The 24,516-nt window shown below is 35.9% G+C and overlaps 1 protein-coding gene across 1 annotated transcript; it reads right to left on the bottom strand.

The window, feature by feature from the left end:
* Window positions 1-3,549: 3,549 nt before the first annotated feature.
* LOC121990962 (protein PIN-LIKES 6-like) lies at window positions 3,550-5,678 on the bottom strand. The gene is made up of 5 exons (XM_042545003.1): window positions 5,580-5,678; window positions 4,709-4,809; window positions 4,156-4,208; window positions 3,753-3,940; window positions 3,550-3,668 (listed from the first exon to the last, which is right to left on the bottom strand). The coding sequence occupies exons 1-5, from the start codon at window positions 5,676-5,678 to the stop codon at window positions 3,621-3,623; spliced, it is 489 nt and encodes a 162-aa protein (XP_042400937.1). The 3' UTR covers window positions 3,550-3,620.
* Between the last annotated feature and the right edge of the window lie 18,838 nt (window positions 5,679-24,516).

Here is a 24,516-nt window from a genome sequence, read left to right as displayed (position 1 = left end):
GGCTAAATATTTATTCAGATCTTACTTGTCTTTAGTAAATTGAACCAATAGAAATCTAGTCCAAGTATGGGTTGTAGGGATCTAGTGCGTTAAACATGAGAAAAACGCAGTGGAAAATTTACTAGATCCTCTCTAGAAGATCCATGCAAAGGAAAAAATATCATATACTAAGTTTGATTAGAGGTTATACCTTTGATTGGTACACACGAACTCCCGATAGCTAGGATCTCAGCACAATCATGCGTTCATGCCTCTTTTGATATCCATATGAACAAGTCTTTGTTTGACTCACAAACTCACAAAGTGGAGAAGGAAACCACATAAGGTTGTGCTAGCAACCAATAGAGGTGGTTCAGCCAAGATAAGGAAGAAGAAAAAGAGGAGGAAACTCAATGGACACAACAAGTTTTTTATCTAATGAAAATTTCTTTCAAAAAATTCTATTTATATCCATCTAATGAATATCAAAGGTCATGTGTCTTTTGATCTTCCTTTATGAATTGATCTTAATCATCTTTCATGAAAAGTCTTTTGGTCTTCTTTCTAGAATTCAAATCAACATTTGAATTCTTTATGAGTCAATGGTCATATTCGAAATTGACCTTTCATCTTCCATGGTGAACTCAAGTTCATCTAATGAGTCTAACTCATTGAACCTCATCAATCCAAATTGACTCCATGAACATCAATCCAAATTGACTCCATGAACATCAATCCAAATTGACTCCATGAATCTAATTCAAATTAGACTCAATCCAATAATTGGATTCAATTGAGTCTAACTCAATGAGTCTAATTTGGATTAGATTTAATCCAATGATCCATCATATAAACTCATCTCCAAATTAACTTGTTCTTTGTGTGTGACCCAATAAGTTCTCATAATGTTGGCAATGTATCCAACTCAACATTTTAGATACATAAACAATGAGTGGCATCCAGAAAGGCACCATTGCTACCCAAGTGACAAGAATGTCGAGATCTGACTTAACCTTTCCATGGTTATTATCTTGTATGACTCAATCCTTCTATCCTTGATATCTAGATTGATCAATGAGGCATAGACCATGTCATCCTCTTATCAATCTTTATGTTTCTTGATTTTTAAGTAGACACACTCAATAAATAAGCTCAATATCTCATATTGACTCATTTGAGCATGGTCATGTTTTCTTATGTCCTACTAATCAAGGGGCCCATAAATATTGTTGGAGAAATCCCAATGGTCCGTGTGACCAAGTGTTTTGGTGTTTGGGCAAAGGGTTTAAGTTAGGTTCATCCTTGTATTTGATATGTATATTTGAGTTGTGCAAGTTTGTAGGATACACATTTGACTCAGGTTGATGGCTTCAGATCTGGCGAAGGATGGAGCATCCGAGGGACCATGGACAAGGCAGCGATGACAAGGGCCGAGGGAAGTGACTTCGAGGCATACGCGAAGGATGGTATTGGGGACGAGACGCGGGCTTGAATGTATCCGAGGGACGAGAGCCAAAGGAAGTAGACTTGAAGGCAAGAGGTCAAGGCTGCAAAGAAGCATCAAATGAGTCGTAAGGGTGAGGGTCTGAGTGCTGAGTAAAGTGTACTCGTGTACCAGTCGACTGGTGTAGTCAATTGGGCAATCGACTGGGAGCGAACAAAATGTTTCTGTTTGCTCAGCCAGTGTGGAGCAATCGACTGGTACTTTTACTAGTCGACTGGTATAGAGTCATTGGGATGTAATGGTCGAATCTCCATAAGAGGACAGTCGACTCATGGTTTTTGCAGTCGACTGGTCGGCGGGGTTTTCAACCCGTGACCTATATAACCAAGGCTTGGGAGCTTGATTATAGTTGACAAAATTGGACTTGGTTAAAGTCTAATTAGTGGTCTACCAGTGCTCAAGGTTTCCCTTGTGTCCAAGAGGTCTTAGTGAGTTTGTGGTGAGGTTTCTCCACCCACAAGGAGGTTTGAGCTAGCCGGAGTTTCCAAGGAGTCATCCACCGATGGTTCAAGATCATCTACCTTACGAACAGCCGTGGAGTAGGAGCTTTATCTCTGAACCACGTTACATTGATATGTTAACGGTTTGCTTACTCTTTCTTGTCTTTCACTTTCATATTTGTATTTGTATAGTTTGTATTTCCGCTGCGCAAACTAACTAGTGTAGGAAGCGATTATTTGGGGGTGTCGTCTATCCAACTCCCCTTCTAGCCGACTACTGATCCCCTACAAGTGGTATCAAAGCCGAGGTCGCACTTCACCGGACTAATCACCGAGAAGAGAAAATATGAGAAGATAACCGGCTTGATTGAACCGCCGAAGTTTGAAGGCGGTGACTTATGGGACATCACGTATTGGATGATGAAGATGGAGGTCTTCTTCGATATGGATTGGGACACCATGATGGTGATCAAGGAGCCGTTCAAAGTCCCGAAGGACAAGAAAGGGAATAAGCTCCGACCACGATATTGGACGGAGGAGCAAACTGCATGATCGAAGGCAAATGATAAGGTAATATCAATTTTAATAGATATGTTGCCTTCTAATGTGATGAGTTGTGTAGGTCAATAAGAGAATGCCCACGATTTGTGGAGCAAGATAAAGAAGGTTCCTTGGGAAGAACCTATGTCAACACAAGAAGAAGAAGAGCCCAAGGAAATGGGTCTAATTGCTCAAGGAGAGGAGGATCAACCAGAAGGTGATGGGCACTCAACTTCTGAGGAGGAGAAGAAGGATGAGGAAGCATCATCACACTACAAGAAAAAAAGACTTACAACAACGGTTTTTCACCGTTGTCGTAGCCTCTTTCGGACTGTTGTTAAAGGTTGTGTTGTTAAAAGGGGGTGCTCAAAGACAACAGTTTTTATCCGTTGTCTTTGAAGACAAAGACAACAGTTTTTAACCGTTGTCTTTGAAAACAGACAACAGTTTTACAACGGTAAAAAACCATTGTCTTCTCATTGACAACAGTTGTTCACCGTTGTCTTTGAACGTATGCCTTTAATAATAGACTCTTCAACAACAGTTTTGAACTGTCTACGACAATGACTAAAAACCGTTGTCTTTTTAGCCAATGACAACGGTTAAAAACCGTTGTCTTTTTAGCCAACAATGTTATTTAACATCAGTTTGACAATGATTTTTCACTGTTGTCTTTTAATACCATTGACAACAGTTTTACATATTTAAACTGATGTCTTTGGGTACAATATACAATATTTTGACAATAAATAAAAAACTAAATTTTTTCCATCATTTAATAACCATTATTTTATTTAAATAATATATCTACAAAATATCATTGATCAAAAACCTACAATCCGATCCAAACATCATCATCCAGTGCAAATTTCATTAAAGTACCAAACATCATCATCCAAACATCATTAAAGTACCAAACATCAACATCCAAACATCACAAAAGTTTACAAAACTAAATAGTACCCATAACAATATATCACACATATATATGAAGTCCAAAATATCTTGTTTTGTTGGATTAAATCTTCTCTACCTGTGCATCTTCTAAATACTCTGTGCATCTTCTAAACACCATATCGAGAACTGCAACCTTTTCCATGAGGTATTATGCAGAGTTTATATATGCTTTCTAAACACCCTGTGCTTTCTCCTCCCTCCTAGCTTCTCTTTTCTTCTCCTTTCTGGGTATGGTCATTATCTTTTTCCTGAGGTAAATAGCATATGATTGCAAGTTAAGTCATTTCCCCAGAATAAATGGCATAAAGATGATCATGACAAAGATGTTGTACATATCTTTCTGGCATAGTGTGCTGCAGCAGCAGGACAAATTTGAACATTTTGTCGCCCCTGGGAAAAAGTCCAAGCTTGTCAGCAATGGTGATTATTCCAAGTCCTGTAGGAGGAACCAAAACCAATCTTCCAAATATGATAGCAGCAGTTGTTCGTAAACCAAGTCTTTTACTGCCTGGGCCAGAGCCTGGAACACAACAAAGTGCCATATAGCATGTAACATTCTGGATATTCTAGATTCAAGATGGAAACCCAATGGATAGTTTTTATGTCAACTATTTCATCAAGCATCACTAAATGTACTTGTTCAACTTCTACCAGCAAAAGAACTTTAGGCTGTCAGACATAGGATATCAATATGTGTTTGAAGAAATGTTACATAAGAAATGGAAGATTGCATACCATCCACAAGATTTCCACCCAGAGCAAGCAAAATACATGGGATCATCGCTTCCCTGGAAATCAAAATATAGACAATCCTTCAGGTCTTAAAATATTTTTTGCTTTGAATGTAAATACAAAAAATAGAGGTCCTTGAGTGTTAAAAGGTTATGCAAATAACCAAGTCATTAACCAGACAAAACTCCAAAACAGAGGTCCTTAAATGTCAAAAAAATTATGCAATAACTATCATTAACCACTAACCAGACATCAGATATCAGGCTAATCTTATTAGCTCACTATAGTGCAATTAGAATAGTTACAGAAATGGATGGCCAATAAATTATCTTAATTCTCTAATCTAAATTTACCATAGAAGAATGTGATTGCAACTTGACATTTCTTAAACAGTTCATACTTAGCATCATTCATAGAAATCTTCATACTTTTTCAACCTTAACAAGGTAATTATTTTCTGTTTTAAGACTCTATTTGCGTGTTACTAAATGAAAAGGTTCTAAATTTCAGTAGCATGAGAAAATTGGCAAAGACAGAGAAGGAAACAGATCAATACCCAAGAATAAGGCAGCTGTCAGTGAAGAAGAATAGCGGGGCATCATCAGTCAAGATGAAGTTCTTCAAAAATGGTATAGCGCCAATGATGATAGCCAAAGCCTAATTCCATATAAAACATTAGTAATACCTAATCCCATATAAAACATCATTAAAGTAATCATGCAAAATATTGCTTCTGCATAACATGTTAAAGACAATCATTAACAGAAGGTAACAATACAATAATTCAAATAACCACCGCAAAAAATTCAGAGAATTTCATGTTACCCCCCAAAAGTTTGCCCTTTTGCCAAATGTACTCAAAGTTTCATTATAAAACTCTAGTGAAGGAAGGGGTTTTAACTTATTAGAGTTTGTAAAGGTTGGGAGTTTGCTTTGCTAAACTAAAATTTTGGTTTAGAGGGATGTTGCCAATGAAAAAGTAGTCATCGCGGTATTGACAAAATGAAACTCTGATTCATTTCACAAAAGAATAAAATCTAGAAAAAATTAAAATTTCAATATGAGAAATGGGCAAGTTTGTATTTCTTCATAATCAAAGAATTCATAAAAATGACAGAGGAAGGAAATTAGGAAGAGTCAATGAGATGATACTTGATCTTGACCGGTTAAACTAATACATTCATTACAGAAAATCAAACAAATATGAAGTTCACCTTTTTATCTCAACACAAAAAATGTTCATTATACTAGGCATGCCAACATCATTGCTCTTCACTCTAAAAGCATAAATAAATTAAGATCCCAATGTCCATGAGACAAGAAGCCCCAGAGAGTGTTTTAAGTATAAAGTATTTAATAACAAGTGACAAGGACAAGGAATTGGAAATTAGAACTTCAAAAAGATAATTTTCAAATCAAATACTCACTGAGGCAATAATGGGAGGCTGAAAAATTTTCTTTAGCTTCAGCTTTCCAACAATATACCATAGGATGCCAATTATCTGCATAACTATCCAATCCGACATATGACACGCTCAGATATTAGTATAAAAAAAATTAGAATTTAAAAAATGAATCGCCAGAACTTCAAACAAGGTTCTTTCATTTTCTAAACTAATATTCAATCCAATTAATATAAGTTAACAGGTAACCACAGATTTAGAAAGTCATTGCCTAGGCTGCTTATGCAACTGCATAAACCTTATGGCCACATAAGGATCATACACACTAAAAAAAATCCTAAGCTTGTTGAAATCCATGCCACGCTCAAGTTAATATTGACTACACCATACCAACTTTGACAAATTGACAAACAAAAAAACAAGTATTTAGTTTAGATGAACTGAATAAGGTTTTAACTGCACATACAGATCACATATCTCATATGTCACTATTTAGTCCTCTTCAAAAACCATCTAGGCGGCTCAACGTTGCCCAAGCATGAGCTTTTTAATACCATGGTGTGAGATTGCAATTTGTTTTGTTAGCCATCACACAAAGATAGCATTATGGCTGATAGGAAAAGCAATGTTATACTAAAAATTCAAGCCTAGTTTAGCCATAGTGAGGTGAGTCTTGCATGTTGAAATCTATCATCGAATACAAGGTTCAACAACAGTAGATTGTTCAGCGATCCAGTGTGCAACAAACTGTAATCATGGGTACAGACTCACAGCAAACTATAGCATAGCCAACTGAAAGGGGTTTACCTAGCCATAGCATGAACAATATCTAGCTGCAGCCTTGTAACATCAGACAATGTAGTGCACAGAACTGTACAATTGCAATTATCATTCCATGCTACACCAAGCATCATTAGTTTTCATATGTTGCACCTATGCCATGGAATTTGCACATGATGAAAGATAACAATAATCACCACAACATCGTGAAACCCCTTTGAAGGAATTTGTGGTATAATCAGCATTTATTAAGGAAGGAAATGATATTCGGACCGGGTGTGATTATCTAACACGAGTGTGGATCCAAGTGCCTGTCATGGCTACTTCTAAAAAAATTTTACTCACGATCAAAGGATATCAAGCATCCATTCAGAGTGTCAATGCTCGAGTGCATGTATTCAAGATCAATACAAAGGGAATAAATGAAAAGTCATAAGTATCGAAGAGGAATCATTGTTGCTTAGATCAAACCTAATCTTTATGGGTTTCCATCTTGACAAAAGCCCCCAAATCAAAATCCAACGATCTACTTCCACAGATTCGAAAGCAAGAAGGAAAAGAACAAAAGCATTCTCCACCAATACCCTAAAGCCCCCAAATCCGATATAAAAAAAAAACCAGAACATCGCATAGGAAGGCTAGAGCATCACGACTCAATCCACAAATTGGGCATCACCAACAAGAAATTAGACTCCTAACAACATAATCATCACCTCACAGATCTCATACCATCACATGGAAGTATACTTGCCTGACCAGTTAAGGCACGGCTCGGAGAGAAGAGGATCGACGGTTGTGGTCCACAGTGCTCGAGCGAGGGAGAAGGATCGCTGCTGTGTTGTCTGCGTGAGGGAAAGAAGAAGATCGCCTGCTCGCACACAAGGAAGAGAGGAGACCGGCGGCTGGGGCTCATCTCTGATGTTGGCGTGAGGGGAGGCCAGCAACGCCCAGGAACTCGCGAGAGGGAAGGGAGGATGGAGAGGGCGGCGTCACGAGGTGAGGCTTAGGGGAAGAAGTCGGCGATGAAGAAAGGGGTTCGGCGGTGTCGCGGGAGTGAGGGCTCAGGATTAAGGAATTCGGTGGAGAAGGGAAAGTAAGGGAAAAATAAGAAACCTTGGTTTTAAAAATTCGCGGAGGAGTCGCGAAGGAGGAGTCGGAGTGGGTTTTAGGTTTTTTCATGAAATTAAAAAAAACTGTTGTGTTTTTATGATTCAACAACATTCAATAGACAACAGTTTAATAAAACTGTTGTATATTATCACATAAACAACACTAAAAGACAACAGTTTTTTAAAACCGTTGTCTTTGACATACATTAGACAACAGTTTTTTAAAAATTGTTATCTTTGACATACATTAGACAACAGTTTTTTAAAAACTGTTGTCATTTAAAAAAAATTATGATGAACAACAACGGTTTTCAATAAAACCGTTGTTAAATGGCAAAAAGACAACAGTTTCTCGAAAAACTGTTGTCTATTAGGTGTGGTTAAATCTAAAATTTCTTGTAGTGTCAACATCCTCAATGGTTGAAGAAGAGTCCAAGACAAGTGAAGAAGATGTCTTGGAGGTCAACTTAGTGAGCGTCTCCATCAAAGTCAAGTCAAAGGACCACAGTGTATGCTTCGGGTGCAATGAGAAGGGACACTACAAGAGTAGATGTCCTATGGCTAAGAAAGAGGTATCTCCTAAACTCAATTCAATTTCTTTAGAATCTAATTTGAGTTGTAAGAAGAAGAAGGAGAAGAAGCACATTAGGTGTTTCATGTGTGGAGAAATGGGACACTACCACACAAAATGCCCAAGGAAGGGAGAGCTCAAGAAGTTGACCCAATTGAAGAAATGGGAGAAAGAGAAGAAGAGGAGCTCAAGTCAAGGGGGAGCTTCAAGGGTAAGGGAGGTATACCCTAACTTGAATCGTAATTCAAATTCTTATGTTCCCATGCATGCTAGGAAAAATAATGATAGTCATTATATAGCAATAAAAAATTTTGGCTTTAGATACCATGATAGAAATAGGGTAAATGTAGATCATAACTCTAGGAAACTCATTCATGATAACTCTAAAAATGGTAGACCTAAGGAGACCCAAGGCACAAATCCCAAAAAGGAGAGACATATACCTAGAAAAATGGGTAGGTCTAGGAATGTCTAAGGTGGATATGTTGACTCTAGGGTTAGGAACCTAGAAAGGGAGAATCAAGTTTTAAAGGTAAAGCTTAATAAGTTGGAGAAATCCCTAGAAAGATTCAATGTTGGATCTAAGGGTTTAGGTATAGTGTTGGGTAGCCAAAGACCCAACAATGATAGATCGAGTTTAGGATACCGATCTAATATCTCCAATGCTAAGGGAAAGTCTTATGCTAGGGTTGCATATGACTATAGCAAGGAGAAGCCAATAAATAACATGGGAAAGCCATTTAATGGTAAGGTTATATTAACTAAGGACAAGGTGTCCAAGGTTAAAAAGGTTAGGTTTGTAGGTCAAGTTGTAGGATCGAAAAGAATTTAGATATCTCCACAATAGCATGATATTGTCCACTTTGGGCCTAGACCCTCATGGCTTTGCTCTTGGGCTCTCCCCAAAAGGCCTCATATCAATAGAGATATCTTTTCTCTTATAAATCCATGATCTTTCCCATATGTTTTCAATATGGGACTATGTTTGCAACCTTGCAACCCCAACAATCCCCCCCTCAAACAAAGGACCATAGGCTTCCCACGTCCAATCCTCGACCTACCAGGTCATCCTGTCCCTCAGTCCACCCGATCTACTAGGACTTCATTGCCTAGTCGCAACTAGGACTTCTTGCCTGGTATCTGGACCTCTTGATCCGAACATAGGAGCCCCTACTTTCTTTGTTCGAGGTCAATATTATTCCCACATGGCTCAATCAGACCATAGCTCTTGTGCACAGTCGACGGTTAAACCTTCTGGCAGTCCGGGCTTTGATACCAATTGTAGGATCGAAAAGAATTTAGATATCTCCATAATAGCATGATATTGTCCACTTTGGGCCTAGACCCTCATGACTTTGCTCTTTGGTTCTCCCCAAAAGGCCTCATACCAATGGAGATATCTTTTCTCTTATAAACTCATGATCTTTCCCGTGTATTTTCAATATGGGACTATGTTTGCAACCTTGCAACTCCAACACAAGTGTCATCGGAGGTGCACCGATGTGACCTAGCAATTGTGGATGAGTCACCTAGGGAGGTGGCTAAGGCTAAGGGCTCTAGGGGGAGTTCAAAGAGTCAAGTTGGGACCCATGGCAAATGGATCTCAAGTGGGTACTACTTGGGAGTCTAGATTGGGTCATGAATGTGACATTGGGCAGTATAAGTCCAAGTGTGTAGCTTTGGCATCGTAAGTCTATTGTTTTAGCATGTTTATTTGCTATTTGTTTTCCATAACTTAAACGTATTGCCAAACATCAAAAAGGGGGAGATTATTGGAGCAATCCCAATGGTCCATGCGACCATGTGTTTTGGTGTTTGGGCAAAGGATTTAAGTTAGGTTCACCCTTATATTTGATATGTGTATTTGAGTTGTGCAAGTTTGCAGGATACATATTTAACTCAGGTTGATGACTTCGGGTCCAGTGAAGTATGGAGCATCCGAAGGACCGTGGATAAGGTAGCGAGGACAAGGGCCGAGGGAAGCGACTTCGAGGCATACGCGAAGGATGACATTGGGGATGATCCGCAGACTTAAATGCATCCGAGGGATGAGAGCCAAAGAAAGTAGGCTTGAAGGCAAGAGGTCAAGGCTGTAAAGAAGCGTCAAATGAGTCGTAAGGGTGAGGGTCCGAGTGCTGAGTGAAGTGTACTCGGGTACTAGTTGACTGGTGGTTTCATCAGTTGACTAGTGTAGTCGACTGGGCAGTCGACTGGGAGTGAACAGAATGTTTCTGTTCGCTCATCCAGTGTGGAGCAGTCGACTAATAAAGAGTTGTTGGGATATAACGGTCGAATCTCCACAAGAGGGCAGTCGACTGATGGATTTGGCAGTTGATTGGTAGGCGGGGTTTGCAACACGTGGCCTATATAACCAAAGCTTGGGAGCTTGGTTATAGTTGACAAAATTAGACTTGGTTAAAGTCTAATTAGTGGTCTACCAGTGCTCAAGGTTTCCCTAGTGTCCAAGAGGTCTTGGTGGGTTTGTGGTACGATTTCTCCACCCACAAGAAGGTTTGAGCTAGCCAGAGTTTCTAAGGAGTCATCCACCGACGGTTCGGGATCGTCCACCTTACGGACAGTCGTGGAGTAGGAGCTTTATCTCCGAATCACGTTACATTGACGTTTAGCGGTTTGCTTACTCTTTCTAGTCTTTATTAACTTTCATATTTGTATTTGTATAGTTTGTATTTCTGCTGCGCAAACTAACTAGTGTAGGAAGCGATTATTTGGGGGTGTCATCTATCCAACCCCCTTTCTAACCGGCCACCAATCCCCTACAGATATCACTTCCTTCATATAGAAGGGATAGATCCCATCTACATCACTCACATCCCTCTGCATAAGTTATTGCATACCCAGTGATCAACTTTATAATCTATCCTGTTACAGGTGACGTTTACCGATACCAAAATATACAACGCCTTATGTAGGGAACCATAGTGACTTCAGGTCTAAGGACTATTCATCTCAATAGTCGCATGAAAATGTTTATGACACTCGCATAATGATCCATGAAACATTCTCATGGTGGGTCATTCAGTACATATTCTCTAATATATACTCATGTGTCAACCTGATATCACATATCCATGACTTGTGAGATTAAGTCATCCGTTTACCTACATGCTAGTCTCAGCGCATTAATATTGTCCTTGTATATTAATACTTGACTAGGAATAATTAAGAGTAGTGTTCTATGTATATATCTCACTATCAATTCAACCAATTAATATGTTGTAAATTAGAACTTCTACTCTATAACATTATTATACTTATTCATTCGGCACTGAATTGAAGTAAATATAATAACCAACTTTACTTTTTATTAATAATGAAATATGATACAAAAGGAGTTCTTTACAATCTTCTCATAATTGGAACTAGGGCTAATACTAACATAGGTCTCTAAGTCTAACTTGACTAATCAAGTTGGTCATAATCAATATTGGATCCCCAAAGATCAAATCCATTACCTTGATTGACTTTATTGAGGCTATGATCTAGGGAGAGCAAATAAAAATATCATCTTTATTGTTGGATAGATTTGCTCGATTGCTTAATTTACTGCTTTCCTTATTTTTGCCTAGATTAGGATGGCTAGATAATTAAGGACTTAGGATTGATTGACATTTTACTAGTTAGAACAAGGATTTTTAGAAAAAAGTTAAATATTCAATTTTCTTAAAATACTTTGTCTAGAAGTGGTCATCGCTCTGATACCTAAGAAGACCCTTAAGTTTCGTCATAGCCTGGAAGTCGATTATTGAAATGGATACTTAACTGACTAACTGTTAAACCAAAATTTAATTCAAAAGTAAACTAATCCTTTGATTTCAAATTAAATTAAATAAAAAAATATATAAAATATCTCACAAAAACCCATAAGCACCCTGATTAAAAAAATAGAAATATGTGAGATGCTAAGATTAATCGATTTAGACTAATTTAACCTAACTAAAACTAATCTATTAATTCAATTAATCAATTTATTCAATCTAACATATAACCAATTAATTCAATTGATCAAATTCAAACTTAAATATTTTTTAAAACATATATTTAAATATTTCTCAAATTAAAATATAATTATGCAAACTTAAATATTTTTTTAAATTCAAATTTAATTATTTTTTTAAATTTAAATTTTAATATTTCTCAAAATTCAAATTTAATTATACAAATTCAAAGTTAAAAATATCTAAAAATTCAAATTTAAATATTTCTCAAATTCAAATATAATTAGTCAAAAATAAATATTTCTCATATTCAGACTTTAATATTTTCAAAAATTTAAATTTTAATATTTCACAAATTTAAATTTAAGTATTCAAACTTAAATATTTTACAAATTTCAAATTTAAATATTTCCCAAAATCCAAAGTTAATTTTTCAAACTTAAATATTTTTCAAATTCATACTAAAATATTTTTTCAAATTCAAATTTAAATATTTCTCAAATTTAAATTTAATTATTCAAAGTTAAATATTTTTAAAAATAAAAATATAATATTTTTTAAATTCAAATTTAATTATTCAAACTTAAATATTTTTCAAAATTGAAATTTATATATTTCACAAAATTCAAATTAAATTATTCAAACTTAAATTTTTTGAAATTTTAAATTTGAATATTTCTAAAAATTCAAATTTAATTATTCAAACTTAAATATTTTTCAAATTAAAATTTAAATATTTCTCAAACTCAAATATAATTTTTCAAAATAAAATTTAATATTTAAAACTTTAAATTATTTTCAAAGCTAAAATTAATTTTCAAAACATAAATTATTTTTTAAAACTTTAATTACTCTCAAAACTAAAAGCAATTTTTAAAATTTTAAATTAATTTTCAAAACTTAATTATTGTCAAAAACTTAAATTATTTTCAAACTATAATTAATTTTCAAAGCTTAAATTAATTTCAAACCATAATTAATTTTAAAATTTTAAATTAATTTTCAAAACTTTATTAAATTTTAAAACATTAATTACTTTTGTAAACTTTAAATTAATTTTGAAAACTTAATTATTTTTTATAACATTAATTAATTTTGAAAACTTTAAATTAATTTTGAAAACTTAATTAATTTTCAAAATTAATTAATTTTTATAACTTTAATTAATTTTTATAACTTTAAATTAATTTTGAAAACTTAATTATTTTTCAAAAATTTATTGATTTTCAAGACTTAAATTATTTTCATTACTTAAATTAATTTTCAAAACTTAAATTATTCTTTCAAAATTTAAATTTATTTTAAAAACTTAAAATTAGTTCATCAAAACTTAAATTAATTCTCCAAATTTTATTTATTCTTCAAAAATTAATTTTACCTAAGCTAATATCTACAGATAGATAGCCAATAACTAAGGGTTAGATATTTTATTGATATTATTTTAAAACTATTTAATTTTTTTACATTTCTTGTGCTCTAGGGTCATAATCATGCTATTAAATTTACCTAATTTTTAATTTTTTCCCTTAAACAAAACAATTATTTAGATACTTGTTTCTTCTATATTTTTTTAAAACAATTACTTAAATGTTTTTCAATTTTTTTAAGGTATTAATGGAGGGGGGATTCTTTACATTTTTTAAAATTATTTTTGATATATGTTAAAGGGGGAGAATCAAATTAAAAGTTAAGTCATGATTAAATGTTAAGTTTTTTGTTTTCCTAAAACTAGGTACTTTCTCAAATTAAGTTTTTTTTAAATATAGTTTTTAAAACCTAAGCATTTTTTCAAAGGAAGTTTTTTGAAAATCCAAGTACTCTTTCAATTTAATCTTTTTCAAAAAAGGGGGTTAAGGTTTTAAAAACTTAGGAGAAAAAGGAAATTAAAGTTTTTTTCAAAAGCTAAGTTCTTTTTCAAAAGCAAAGTTTTTTTTTTCAAAAACTAAGTATTTTAAAGGCTAAGTATGTAACACCCCAAATTTCATGATTTGGAGTCCCAAAAGATCTTATTAAAATCTAAAAATGCCATAGAAAAATTCTAGAGATTTTTAGGAATTTTTAGAGTATTTTTATGTAATTTTTGGAGTTCGTTTGGTATTTTTACCAAGAAGAAGAAGTTTAAAAAAAAAAGAGAAAAGGAATATGTTGAAGCCAGGTTTTGAACCTGCAATCTGGGACTTCGAGCAAAACAAGCCCAACCAGCTGAGCTATACGATTATTATTAAGTTTATGGAGCGAAATGTATATATGCAGTAGATGGAACGTTTAAAATAAATTGGAGAAAAAGGGGCGCGGACGAGAATCGAAGCCCAGACCTGGGGCTTCGAGCAAAGCCCAACGGACCAACTGGGCTAACAATTGTTACTTGAACAAATAGAGGAAGAGTTCTATTTAAGTAATAGGAATTGATAACAAAGAAATAAAAGGAAGAAAAAGAGGTAGCAGCCGAGAATTGAACCCGGGGCTTTTGGCTTGGTCAAAACCCAGCCAACCAACTGTTCCGAAGATATTTCGCAAAAGGATTGGCAGCGAAATAATCTTAAGTTAACAGAATACCGGGTTATTAAAAGGAGAACTTAGGTTTTCCCTTTTGGCCGGAGAACCCCTAATTCCTCTCTTCTCCCTCACGCGTGCGTGGCGTCGGCGATTTCTCTCGAGCAGAAACGAAACGAAGCCAGCTTTGTCTTCGACGGCCGGCCGAAGGGAATTTCCACGAGCTCTTGCAGAACCGAGCTCTCCTCGTCAAGGAGAACACGCGGAAAGGAAGGAATCACCGAGATCTTCATCTTCACCCGAAACCTAGAAGCTTTAGAGTTCTCTTCTCCGGTTGTAAGTCCAAGAGCAGCGAGGTAAGTCGCTACTCACCTGCAGTAGGATAGTTCCGAGATTTCATCTTGTGATGTTTCCTGGATTTTCGTGTGCTAGTGCATGATCTTGTTTTGTGCCGAGAATATGCAGAATTTAGGTTGTGATCTCCTTTGCTCCGAGATTTACTGCTTTGTGATTTGCTGGATGATATATTTATAGCTAACCCAAAATGGTTGTGTTGAAAATAACTTTATCATGCTATGATTTGGATTTTGACAAGCTCTATTGCATAATCCTGTGCAGCCATAACTAGATGCAGTGTAGGCACTCCCTTCACTAGATAAGTTTTCTGAAGAAACTTTGTTAAGACAATGGTATTTGAAACATTGTTAAGCTTCAGCTTCAATCTGCAGATTTAGATTTCAGTTGAACAGCCCTTAGGTTTTCCTTATTACCCTACTACTTTGTTCAGATTTAGATTTAAGTTTCATTCTGTGGATTTAGTTTCCGGTTTGAGCTTACGGTTTAGTAAACTGGTTTAGATCATGTTGTAACATGTTTTAAGATCTCTACTGCTCTATAAAAGTATAAGTTTTACAAGGGTATCAAGCTTTAACAGATTTCTTTGTGTTGAATAGCTATGTTGTAGTATTTTGTTTCTCTGAATGCAGCCATAGTAGTAGTTCATATAGGTTTAGTTATTATGCAGTTCAGCATTTTTTTAGTTCAGTTTTGGTGCTATTTCTTATACATGATCAGCCCTGTTAGTAGCATTGCAGTTTTAGTTACTTCGCTACTTTAACAAGCATGAACAGCCACTCCCTAAGTGTATGCAGTTTCTTTTAAGAATGCAGATTTTTCTTCTTTGATTTATTTCTGCTGTAGCATGCCTAAAGATTTCAGATTTTGTATTCCTTGATTTTAAATCCGTTGTAGTATGTTTGAAGAAGTTAGATATGCTTTCTTTTGATTTGTCTCTGATATAGCATGCTTATAGAAGTCAGATTTTCTTTCCTTTGATTTAATTCTGTTGTAGCATGCCTATATTCTTTTTAAGAGTTTAAGAAAAGTATAAGAAAGATAAAGAAAAGTATAAGAAAGATAAAGAAAAGAAAGAAAAGGCCGAGGCCTTAAGTAGATCCCAAAGTCGAGACTTTAGGGATTTTTGGCACACAAGGTGTCTATTAAAATGCCAAGGCATTTAAAGAAGAAGTAAATAAGCTAAAAAGTATTTTACTTTTAAGAAGAGGCTAGTACCCGACATCCAAGAGCTTGTCGTTAAACAAATCCAGGTGTCCAATTCCGAGGTCTTGGCCCTGGTAGACCGAGGTCTGCTCTTTTAGGATTGGTGGCTCGCTACCCCAACCTATTAGGGAACGCGCATAAGATGGTACTATGCCTGGGCCCAAGAAGAAGTTGATTATTATTTTGAAGTATTATAAGTATAAGTTTTCGAATAAGTAAAACGAGTTTTACATAAACATAAAGTATTAAAAATTAAGTTAGAACAAATGAGATAAGTTTCATCTAGTTCTAAAAATCAGTAAGTTTAGTTCTTTATTCTACCATGTTTATCTAGTAGATGAGTAGTTTTCATGTTTACCTATTAGATGAGCAGCATGATTAACTATTAGAATTACATGAGTAGATTCCTTAACTTTCTTTGCTATTAGTTTGACATGAGCAGTTATGTTTATGCTTTATTTCTTTTAGAGCATATAGTTTCTAGTTCTTTTCGTATACATGCACATTCGTGATTTTGTGAGTTAGATAGCGCTTACTAAGAAAATTTTGCTTATAGACTACACTTCCTCTTACTGCAGATAAAGGAAGAGAAAAGGTTTAGCAAGGAAGGCGACAAGGTGGCGCGGATGGTGTGTGATGCCAGGACTATGGAAGCCTTGGGACTTAGTTTAAGAATTTATTAAGATTGTCATTTATTAAGAATGTATTAGATGAGTCATTTAGTCTTCCGCTATTAGTTAATTGTATGTTTTTATTTTGTTTCTGCTATTCATTACTTGCATGATTTGATTTCATTAAACTGCGTGGTGATGTTATTCCTTTTGGTTGATCGATATGTGTTCCAGCCGCTTGTGGCTGAGTATATATTGCATGTATTGTTAAATATGGTCACCGGTATAGGGGAGACTCTGCCGGAATTTTTCGGTAAGGGTTTCCATGTGATTTTTAATCGTACCGGTTAAGTAGAGTTAGTAGTAGTAAGTAACGATCATCCTTAGAGTATAGTAGTAGTAAGAAGGGTGGTCGTTACAGTTGGTATCAGAGCAGTTCCCATTCTCCAGCATCACACATCAGCACCAGCCTTGCCGTCTTCAAGTAAGAAAGTATTTAAGTTTCCTTTTATACTTTCTTTATTATTTGCAGTATGGAATAATTGCTTATATGTGCTTTAGTAAGATAGAAATTTTGTTCTCTTATATTCATATATATAAGTATGTTTAGAAAGGATAGAGAAGATATTAAGTCTTCCAAAGACCACTAATGGGTACGATGCGAGATGAATACTAGAGGACCGAGAAGTTAAAAGATTAAGACACAAAAAGGTACCACTAGTAAAGGATAGTATAAGATAGAAATATCCAGAATTAGTCTAAGTTCGAGGACGAACTTTTTATAAGGTAGGGAGAATTGTAACACCCCAAATTTCATGATTTGGAGTCCCAAAAGACCTTATTAAAATCTAGAAATGCCATAGAAAAATTCTAGAGATTTTTAGGAATTTTTAGAGTATTTTTATGCAATTTTTGGAGTTCGTTTGGTATTTTTACCAAGAAGAAGAAGTTTAAAAAAAAGAGAGGAAAGGAATATGTTGAAGCCAGGTTTTGAACCTGCAATCTGGGACTTCGAGCAAAACCAGCCCAACTAGCTGAGCTATACGATTATTGTTAAGTTTTATGGAGCGAAATGTATATATGCAGTAGATGGAACGTTTAAAATAAATTGGAGAAAAAGGGGCGCGGACGGGAATCGAAGCCCAGATCTGGGGCTTCGAGCAAAGCCCAACGGACCAACTGGGCTAGCAATTATTACTTGAACAAATAGAGGAAGAGTTCTATTTAAGTAATAGGAATTGATAACAAAGAAATAAAAGGAAGAAAAAGAGGTAGCAGCCGAGAATTGAACCTGGGGCTTTTGGCTTGGTCAAAACCCAGCCAACCAACTGTTCCGCGGATATTTCGCAAAAGGATTGGCAGCGAAATAATCTTAAGTTAACAGAATACCGCGTTATTAAAAGGAGAACTTAGGTTTTCCCTTTTGTCCGGAGAACCCCTAATTCCTCTCTTCTCCCTCACGCGTGCGCGGCGTCGGCGATTTCTCTCGAGCAGAAACGAAACGAAGCCAGCTTCGTCTCCGACGGCCGGCCAAAGGGAATTTCCACGAGCTCTTGCAGAACCGAGCTCTCCTCGTCAAGGAGAACACGCGGAAAGGAAGGAATCACCGAGATCTTCATCTTCACCCGAAACCTAGAAGCTTTAGAGTTCTCTTCTCCGGTTGTAAGTCCAAGAGCAGCGAGGTAAGTCGCTACTCACCTGCAGTAGGATAGTTCCGAGATTTCATCTTGTGATGTTTCCTGGATTTTCGTGTGCTAGTGCATGATCTTGTTTTGTGCCGAGAATATGCAGAATTTAGGTTGTGATCTCCTTTGCTCCGAGATTTACTGCTTTGTGATTTGCTGGATGATATATTTATAGCTAACCCAAAATGGTTGTGTTGAAAATAACTTTATCATCCTATGATTTGGATTTTGACAAGCTCTATTGCATAATCCTGTGCAGCCATAACTAGATGCAGTGTAGGCACTCCCTTCACTAGATAAGTTTTCTGAAGAAACTTTGTTAAGACAATGGTATTTGAAACATTATTAAGCTTCAGCTTCAATCTGCAGATTTAGATTTCAGTTGAACAGCCCTTAGGTTTTCCTTATTACCCTACTACTTTGTTCAGATTTAGATTTAAGTTTCATTCTGTGGATTTAGTTTCCGGTTTGAGCTTACGGTTTAGTAAACTGGTTTAGATCATGTTGTAACATGTTTTAAGATCTCTACTGCTCTATAAAAGTATAAGTTTTACAAGGGTATCAAGCTTTAACAGATTTCTTTGTGTTGAATAGCTATGTTGTAGCATTTTGTTTCTCTGAATGCAGCCATAGTAGTAGTTCATATAGGTTTAGTTATTATGCAGTTCAGCATTTTTTTAGTTCAGTTTTGGTGCTATTTCTTATACATGATCAGCCCTGTTAGTAGCATTGCAGTTTTAGTTACTTCTCTACTTTAACAAGCATGAACAGCCACTCCCTAAGTGTATGCAGTTTCTTTTAAGAATGCAGATTTTTCTTCTTTGATTTATTTCTGCTGTAGCATGCCTAAAGATTTCAGATTTTGTATTCCTTGATTTTAAATCCGTTGTAGTATGTTTGAAGAAGTTAGATATGCTTTCTTTTGATTTGTCTCTGATATAGCATGCTTATAGAAGTCAGATTTTCTTTCCTTTGATTTAATTCTGTTGTAGCATGCCTATATTCTTTTTAAGAGTTTAAGAAAAGTATAAGAAAGATAAAGAAAAGAAAGAAAAGGCCGAGGCCTTAAGTAGATCCCAAAGTCGAGACTTTAGGGATTTTGGCACACAAGGTGTCTATTAAAATGCCAAGGCATTTAAAGAAGAAGTAAATAAGCTAAAAAGTATTTTACTTTTAAGAAGAGGCTAGTACCCGACATCCAAGAGCTTGTCGTTAAACAAATCCAGGTGTCCAATTCTGAGGTCTTGGCCCTGGTAGACCGAGGTCTGCTCTTTTAGGATTGGTGGCTCGCTACCCCAACCTATTAGGGAACGCGCATAAGATGGTACTATGCCTGGGCCCAAGAAGAAGTTGATTATTATTTTGAAGTATTATAAGTATAAGTTTTCGAATAAGTAAAACGAGTTTTACATAAACATAAAGTATTAAAAATTAAGTTAGAACAAATGAGATAAGTTTCATCTAGTTCTAAAAATCAGTAAGTTTAGTTCTTTATTCTACCATGTTTATCTAGTAGATGAGTAGTTTTCATGTTTACCTATTAGATGAGCAGCATGATTAACTATTAGAATTACATGAGTAGATTCCTTAGCTTTCTTTGCTATTAGTTTGACATGAGCAGTTATGTTTATGCTTTATTTCTTTTAGAGCATATAGTTTCTAGTTCTTTTCGTATACATGCACATTCGTGATTTTGTGAGTTAGATAGCGCTTACTAAGAAAATTTTGCTTATAGACTACACTTCCTCTTACTGCAGATAAAGGAAGAGAAAAGGTTTAGCAAGGAAGGCGACAAGGTGGCGCGGATGGTGTGTGATGCCAGGACTATGGAAGCCTTGGGACTTAGTTTAAGAATTTATTAAGATTGTCATTTATTAAGAATGTATTAGATGAGTCATTTAGTCTTCCGCTGTTAGTTAATTGTATGTTTTTATTTTGTTTCTGCTATTCATTACTTGCATGATTTGATTTCATTAAACTGCGTGGTGATGTTATTCCTTTTGGTTGATCGATATGTGTTCCAGCCGCTTGTGGCTGAGTATATATTGCATGTATTGTTAAATATGGTCACCGGTATAGGGGAGACTCTGCCGGAATTTTTCGGTAAGGGTTTCCATGTGATTTTTAATCCTACCGGTTAAGTAGAGTTAGTAGTAGTAAGTAACGATCATCCTTAGAGTATAGTAGTAGTAAGAAGGGTGGTCGTTACAAAGTATTTTTCAAAACAATGATTTTAAAGGTTAGATGTTTTTCAATGTTCTTTCAAAGTTAAGTGCTACTTTTTAGAAGGGGGCTTAAAATTAAAATATTTGTTTGGGTAAACTTTGAAGAGTGTTCTGTTTCTATACCCAGAAATTTTAACTTTGAAAAAAGGTAGTTGAAAATTCTTACTTGTATGAGTCTTTAGTTATTCTTAACTAGTTATGTTTTACTTAATTTTGAATTGTGTTACCATAATCAAAAAAGAGAAGATTGTTGGTAAAAAAAGTACTAGATGATCAAACGAAAGTTTTGATAATGGAAAAGAGTTCAAAGTTATAGGTTATTGTGATTCTAACAATTTTGACAGAGTATACAGGAAAGTCCTCAGTGAGCTTTGGTAAGGTAAAAGTCCTAGTGAATAATAGATAGGTGGAAAGTCTTAGTTACGACTAGGCAAGGAAGTCCTAGTCCGAGAGACTAGCTAGGAGTCTTAGCAGGTCGAGGACGTCGGGCAGAAAATCATAATGGCTGAGGCAGTAGGTAAAAGTCCTAAAGGTTACAGACACCATGTGGAAGACTGGATTGTTCAAGGATCGGGCGTCCAGTGAAAGTCATGAAGTCTCGGATGCTAACCAAAAGTCTAAACGGTCTAGATGACCAGTTTGATATCATGTAAACTATCCTGAGAGGAGTAGGTGAGGGCGCGTTCCCGTTGAGGGAATAGTAGATGTCAGTTTGACCTAAGATTTCAAGAAAAATCCAAATGTTAGAATCAGACAATCGCTAGACTGCCAAATTATCTTTATTTGGACTATGCTAACTCTTTAGTGTAGAAAATATTATATATGTTAGACTAACATTGGTTGCAGGAGCAAAATTGAAAAGGTTGGCCAAAGCCCTCTATGTTTGAGGCACGAAGGCACCTCCTATGTGATATAGGCGGCTCAGTGTAGAAGGTGTGGAGGCACCTCAATTCAAGGAGGCACATCCACGCAGATCAAATTTAAGGATAGACTTTGCTTCAATGCCTGTCGCGTGGAGGACACTGGGTGCATCTGTTTAGATGGAGGCACCTCCGGTTAGATAAGAACTGGGCATTTCAATGCAAATCAAGATTGAGCTGGTGGCACCTCCAACTTCCTTAGAGGCACCTCAATTCACCTATATAAGCGCAGTGTCGAACAGTACTTCAAGAAAGAAAAAAAATGTTGGTGCAGGGAGTACCCGACAATCAAACTAGTGTTTTGATAATGGAAAAGGATTCAAAAGTTAAGATGTCTTGTTGTCTAACAAGTGTGAATGAGCTTGCAGGAAAGTTCTAAGTGTTCTTAGGTAAAAGTCCTAGTGGATTCTTGGTAGGTGGAAAACCTAGGGGAGGTAACCCTAGATAAAAGAAAGTCTTAGCTACGGTTAGACACAAAGTGCTGATCCCGGGGATTGGCCAAAGTCTTGGCGGGTCGAGAACTTTGGGTGAAATCATAGAGTCAGGGACTCTAGGTGAAAATCTTGGTGGTCATAGACCATGTGAAAGTCTGGACGTTTCGTGAAGTGGGTGTTCAACATGAAGTCTCGAACGCTGAACAAAAGTTCAGATAAGAGGACCGGACTGGCAAAAGGTAAACTCTCCTGAGAGGAGTAGGTGAGGACGCATTCCCTGAAGAGGGAACAATAGGCATCGACCCGACCTAGAGTTTCAGCAAAACTCAAAGTCAGGACTGGACAGTCTGAATGTTGTCAAAATTAATATTTATATACTATTTTGTCTTTTATTCTAACTCTATTTTCCAAGAAAACTAACATTTGTGCAGGATTGAATTATGCCTTATTCGGTCGATCGAACGCCTCGATTGGTCGACCGAACCTCTAAGTAGATAGATCAGATTTCCACCAAGTTGATCGGGTTCGACCAAGGGATCTATTAACCGAATCGTGGGTTCAGTCTACCAAACAATGAATAGGCGTCGACATGGTTGAGTCTAGTTTATTGGACCAGATAAGCCAGTGAGGAAAGCAGGATCGATCGATCGATCAATCAATCGAACGGTGGGATCGGTTGACTGAATGAAGGCTCTATTCAAAGCGGCAGAATCTGGATGGGAAGTTAGGCAGGTGCCAAAGGTTCAGTCGACCGAACACCAGGATCGGTCGATCGATCAGTGTTGAGTCAAAGATTGATTCCGAGATCAGTGGATCTAGATCAGGTCAACCTTGACTATAAAATGGAGTTAGACCAGTAGCTTCAAAACAAACATTCAGAATGATCTTCTTACATGCAAGCTACGTCGGAATGACTCAAAAATGCCTAACTGCTACTCCGACAATAGACAAACATATTCTTAATCTTTCATCTATCGGTAACTTAATTTTATTATAGTGATATTGTACTTATCATCTTTGTAAAGTTTTTTCAGATTGATGATTGTCTAACAAAAGCGATCAACGATCACGGGCCTTGGAGTAGGAGTTGTCACAGACTCGAACCAAGTAAAAGAAACTTTGTTAGCATTACTCTTGCTTTCTCCTGTTTATTCCACTGCGTATACTCTGTCACTGTTTTAAACAAATGAAATAGCCAAGTGTGCTATTCACCCCCCCCCCCCCTCTAGCATACATCAATCCTACAATTGGTATTAGAGCAAGATCGTTCTTAATTGGTGAAATCACCAATCGAGCAGGGGTACTTTTTTAAAAAGAAAATTATATATCATTTTTATTTAAAAAGTATTCTTACGCCTTTCGTTTTTCCTCTAAATTTCTTTTCCAAAAAATTTAGTTTTATTTTTTCACCATTAGTTAGAGTTTGTGAAATAATGCATTTAATAAAATTTTGTCATAATATTTTTTATTATTGTTTTAGTATTTTCCTTGAAATTCATGCAATACTACTCAAGTAATTTCTTTATCTCCCGCACTACTAATCCAAGACTAAATCTTGGAACAAGCTTAATTGTTTTCTTGTGTGTAAGATTTATCTCTTAAATGGCTTACCAAGAAGACTACAGTACCGCACGCCCACCACTCTTGTCCGGCGAGAATTTCAGGTACTGGAAAGACCAGATGGAGTACCAACTAAAGACCCAGGTGGAGATATGGACCATGATCCAAACCGAAATCATACTCCCCATTAAAGAAGGTGTGTCTGTCGCCTGTGACAAGTTGGATACACAAACAAGGAGAAATATTGAAGCTGATGCAAAAGTAACATGCCTATGCGGACTAACAAATAAAGTGCCTGATCGAGTTGGAAAGTTCAACAATGCTAAGGAGCTTTGGGAAAAATTGATCGAGTTGCTTGAGATTCCATCAAAGCTATAAGACCAAGTCAAACTTGAGTTTGAATCTGAGTATGAATCCCCAGAGTCAACCTCCAAACCAGAATCAGAAGAATCAGATCAGACCAATTTTATAGCACTAATGGCTAAAGAAGAGATAACTGAATCTGATTCTGAATTTGAGATGGCAATAGTCAAGAGGGAGAATCCTATCATGGATCTAAGAAGTAAAATTTTAAATTCAAATTTTAATTTTCATATAACTTGTTTTAAGTGTAGGGAGAAAGGGCACCATAAAAACCAGTGCCCTACTCATAAGATTTGGACGGCACGATTGGAGGAGAAGGAGAAATCAATGCTAGGAGTCTGAAAAGGAAAGGAGCACATTGAATACTTCAAGTGCAAACAGATGGGTCACTACAAAAGTCAATGCTCAAAAAGAAGACCTAAGAATCTAGGAGGAGAAATCAAGGTTAGTAAATTTACATTACATGAAAATCTAATTTTTGCAACAGGTGTCAATGCCCTAACTAATCATTATTGCTCTAGTTTAGTTCCCTCCCAAAAATCAAATATACATGCTAATAATACAATGAATAAAGTTCATTCAAATCTATATAAGAATAACTTAAAATTATTTAATAAAAATAAGAAATTAACTTTTATAAAATTAGAAAAATAAAATAATATTTTAAAAGATAAAATTGATAAATTAGACAAGA

The sequence above is a fragment of the Zingiber officinale genome, chromosome 6B, assembly GCF_018446385.1.
Source record: "Zingiber officinale cultivar Zhangliang chromosome 6B, Zo_v1.1, whole genome shotgun sequence".
Taxonomy (NCBI): Eukaryota; Viridiplantae; Streptophyta; class Magnoliopsida; order Zingiberales; family Zingiberaceae; genus Zingiber; species Zingiber officinale.
Note: the sequence above shows the minus strand (reverse complement) of the source record. Positions and strands in the feature narration are given on the sequence as shown.

Coding starts and splice junctions, on each gene's coding strand:
- LOC121990962 (XM_042545003.1), bottom strand. CDS start 5,678: ATGTCGGATTGGATAGTTATGCAGATAATTGGCATCCTATGGTATATT. Junction 4,810..5,579: donor AGCCTCCCATTATTGCCTCA/GTGAGTATTTGA, acceptor ATATGGAATTAG/GCTTTGGCTATCATCATTGG. Junction 4,209..4,708: donor GACAGCTGCCTTATTCTTGG/GTATTGATCTGT, acceptor TTTGATTTCCAG/GGAAGCGATGATCCCATGTA.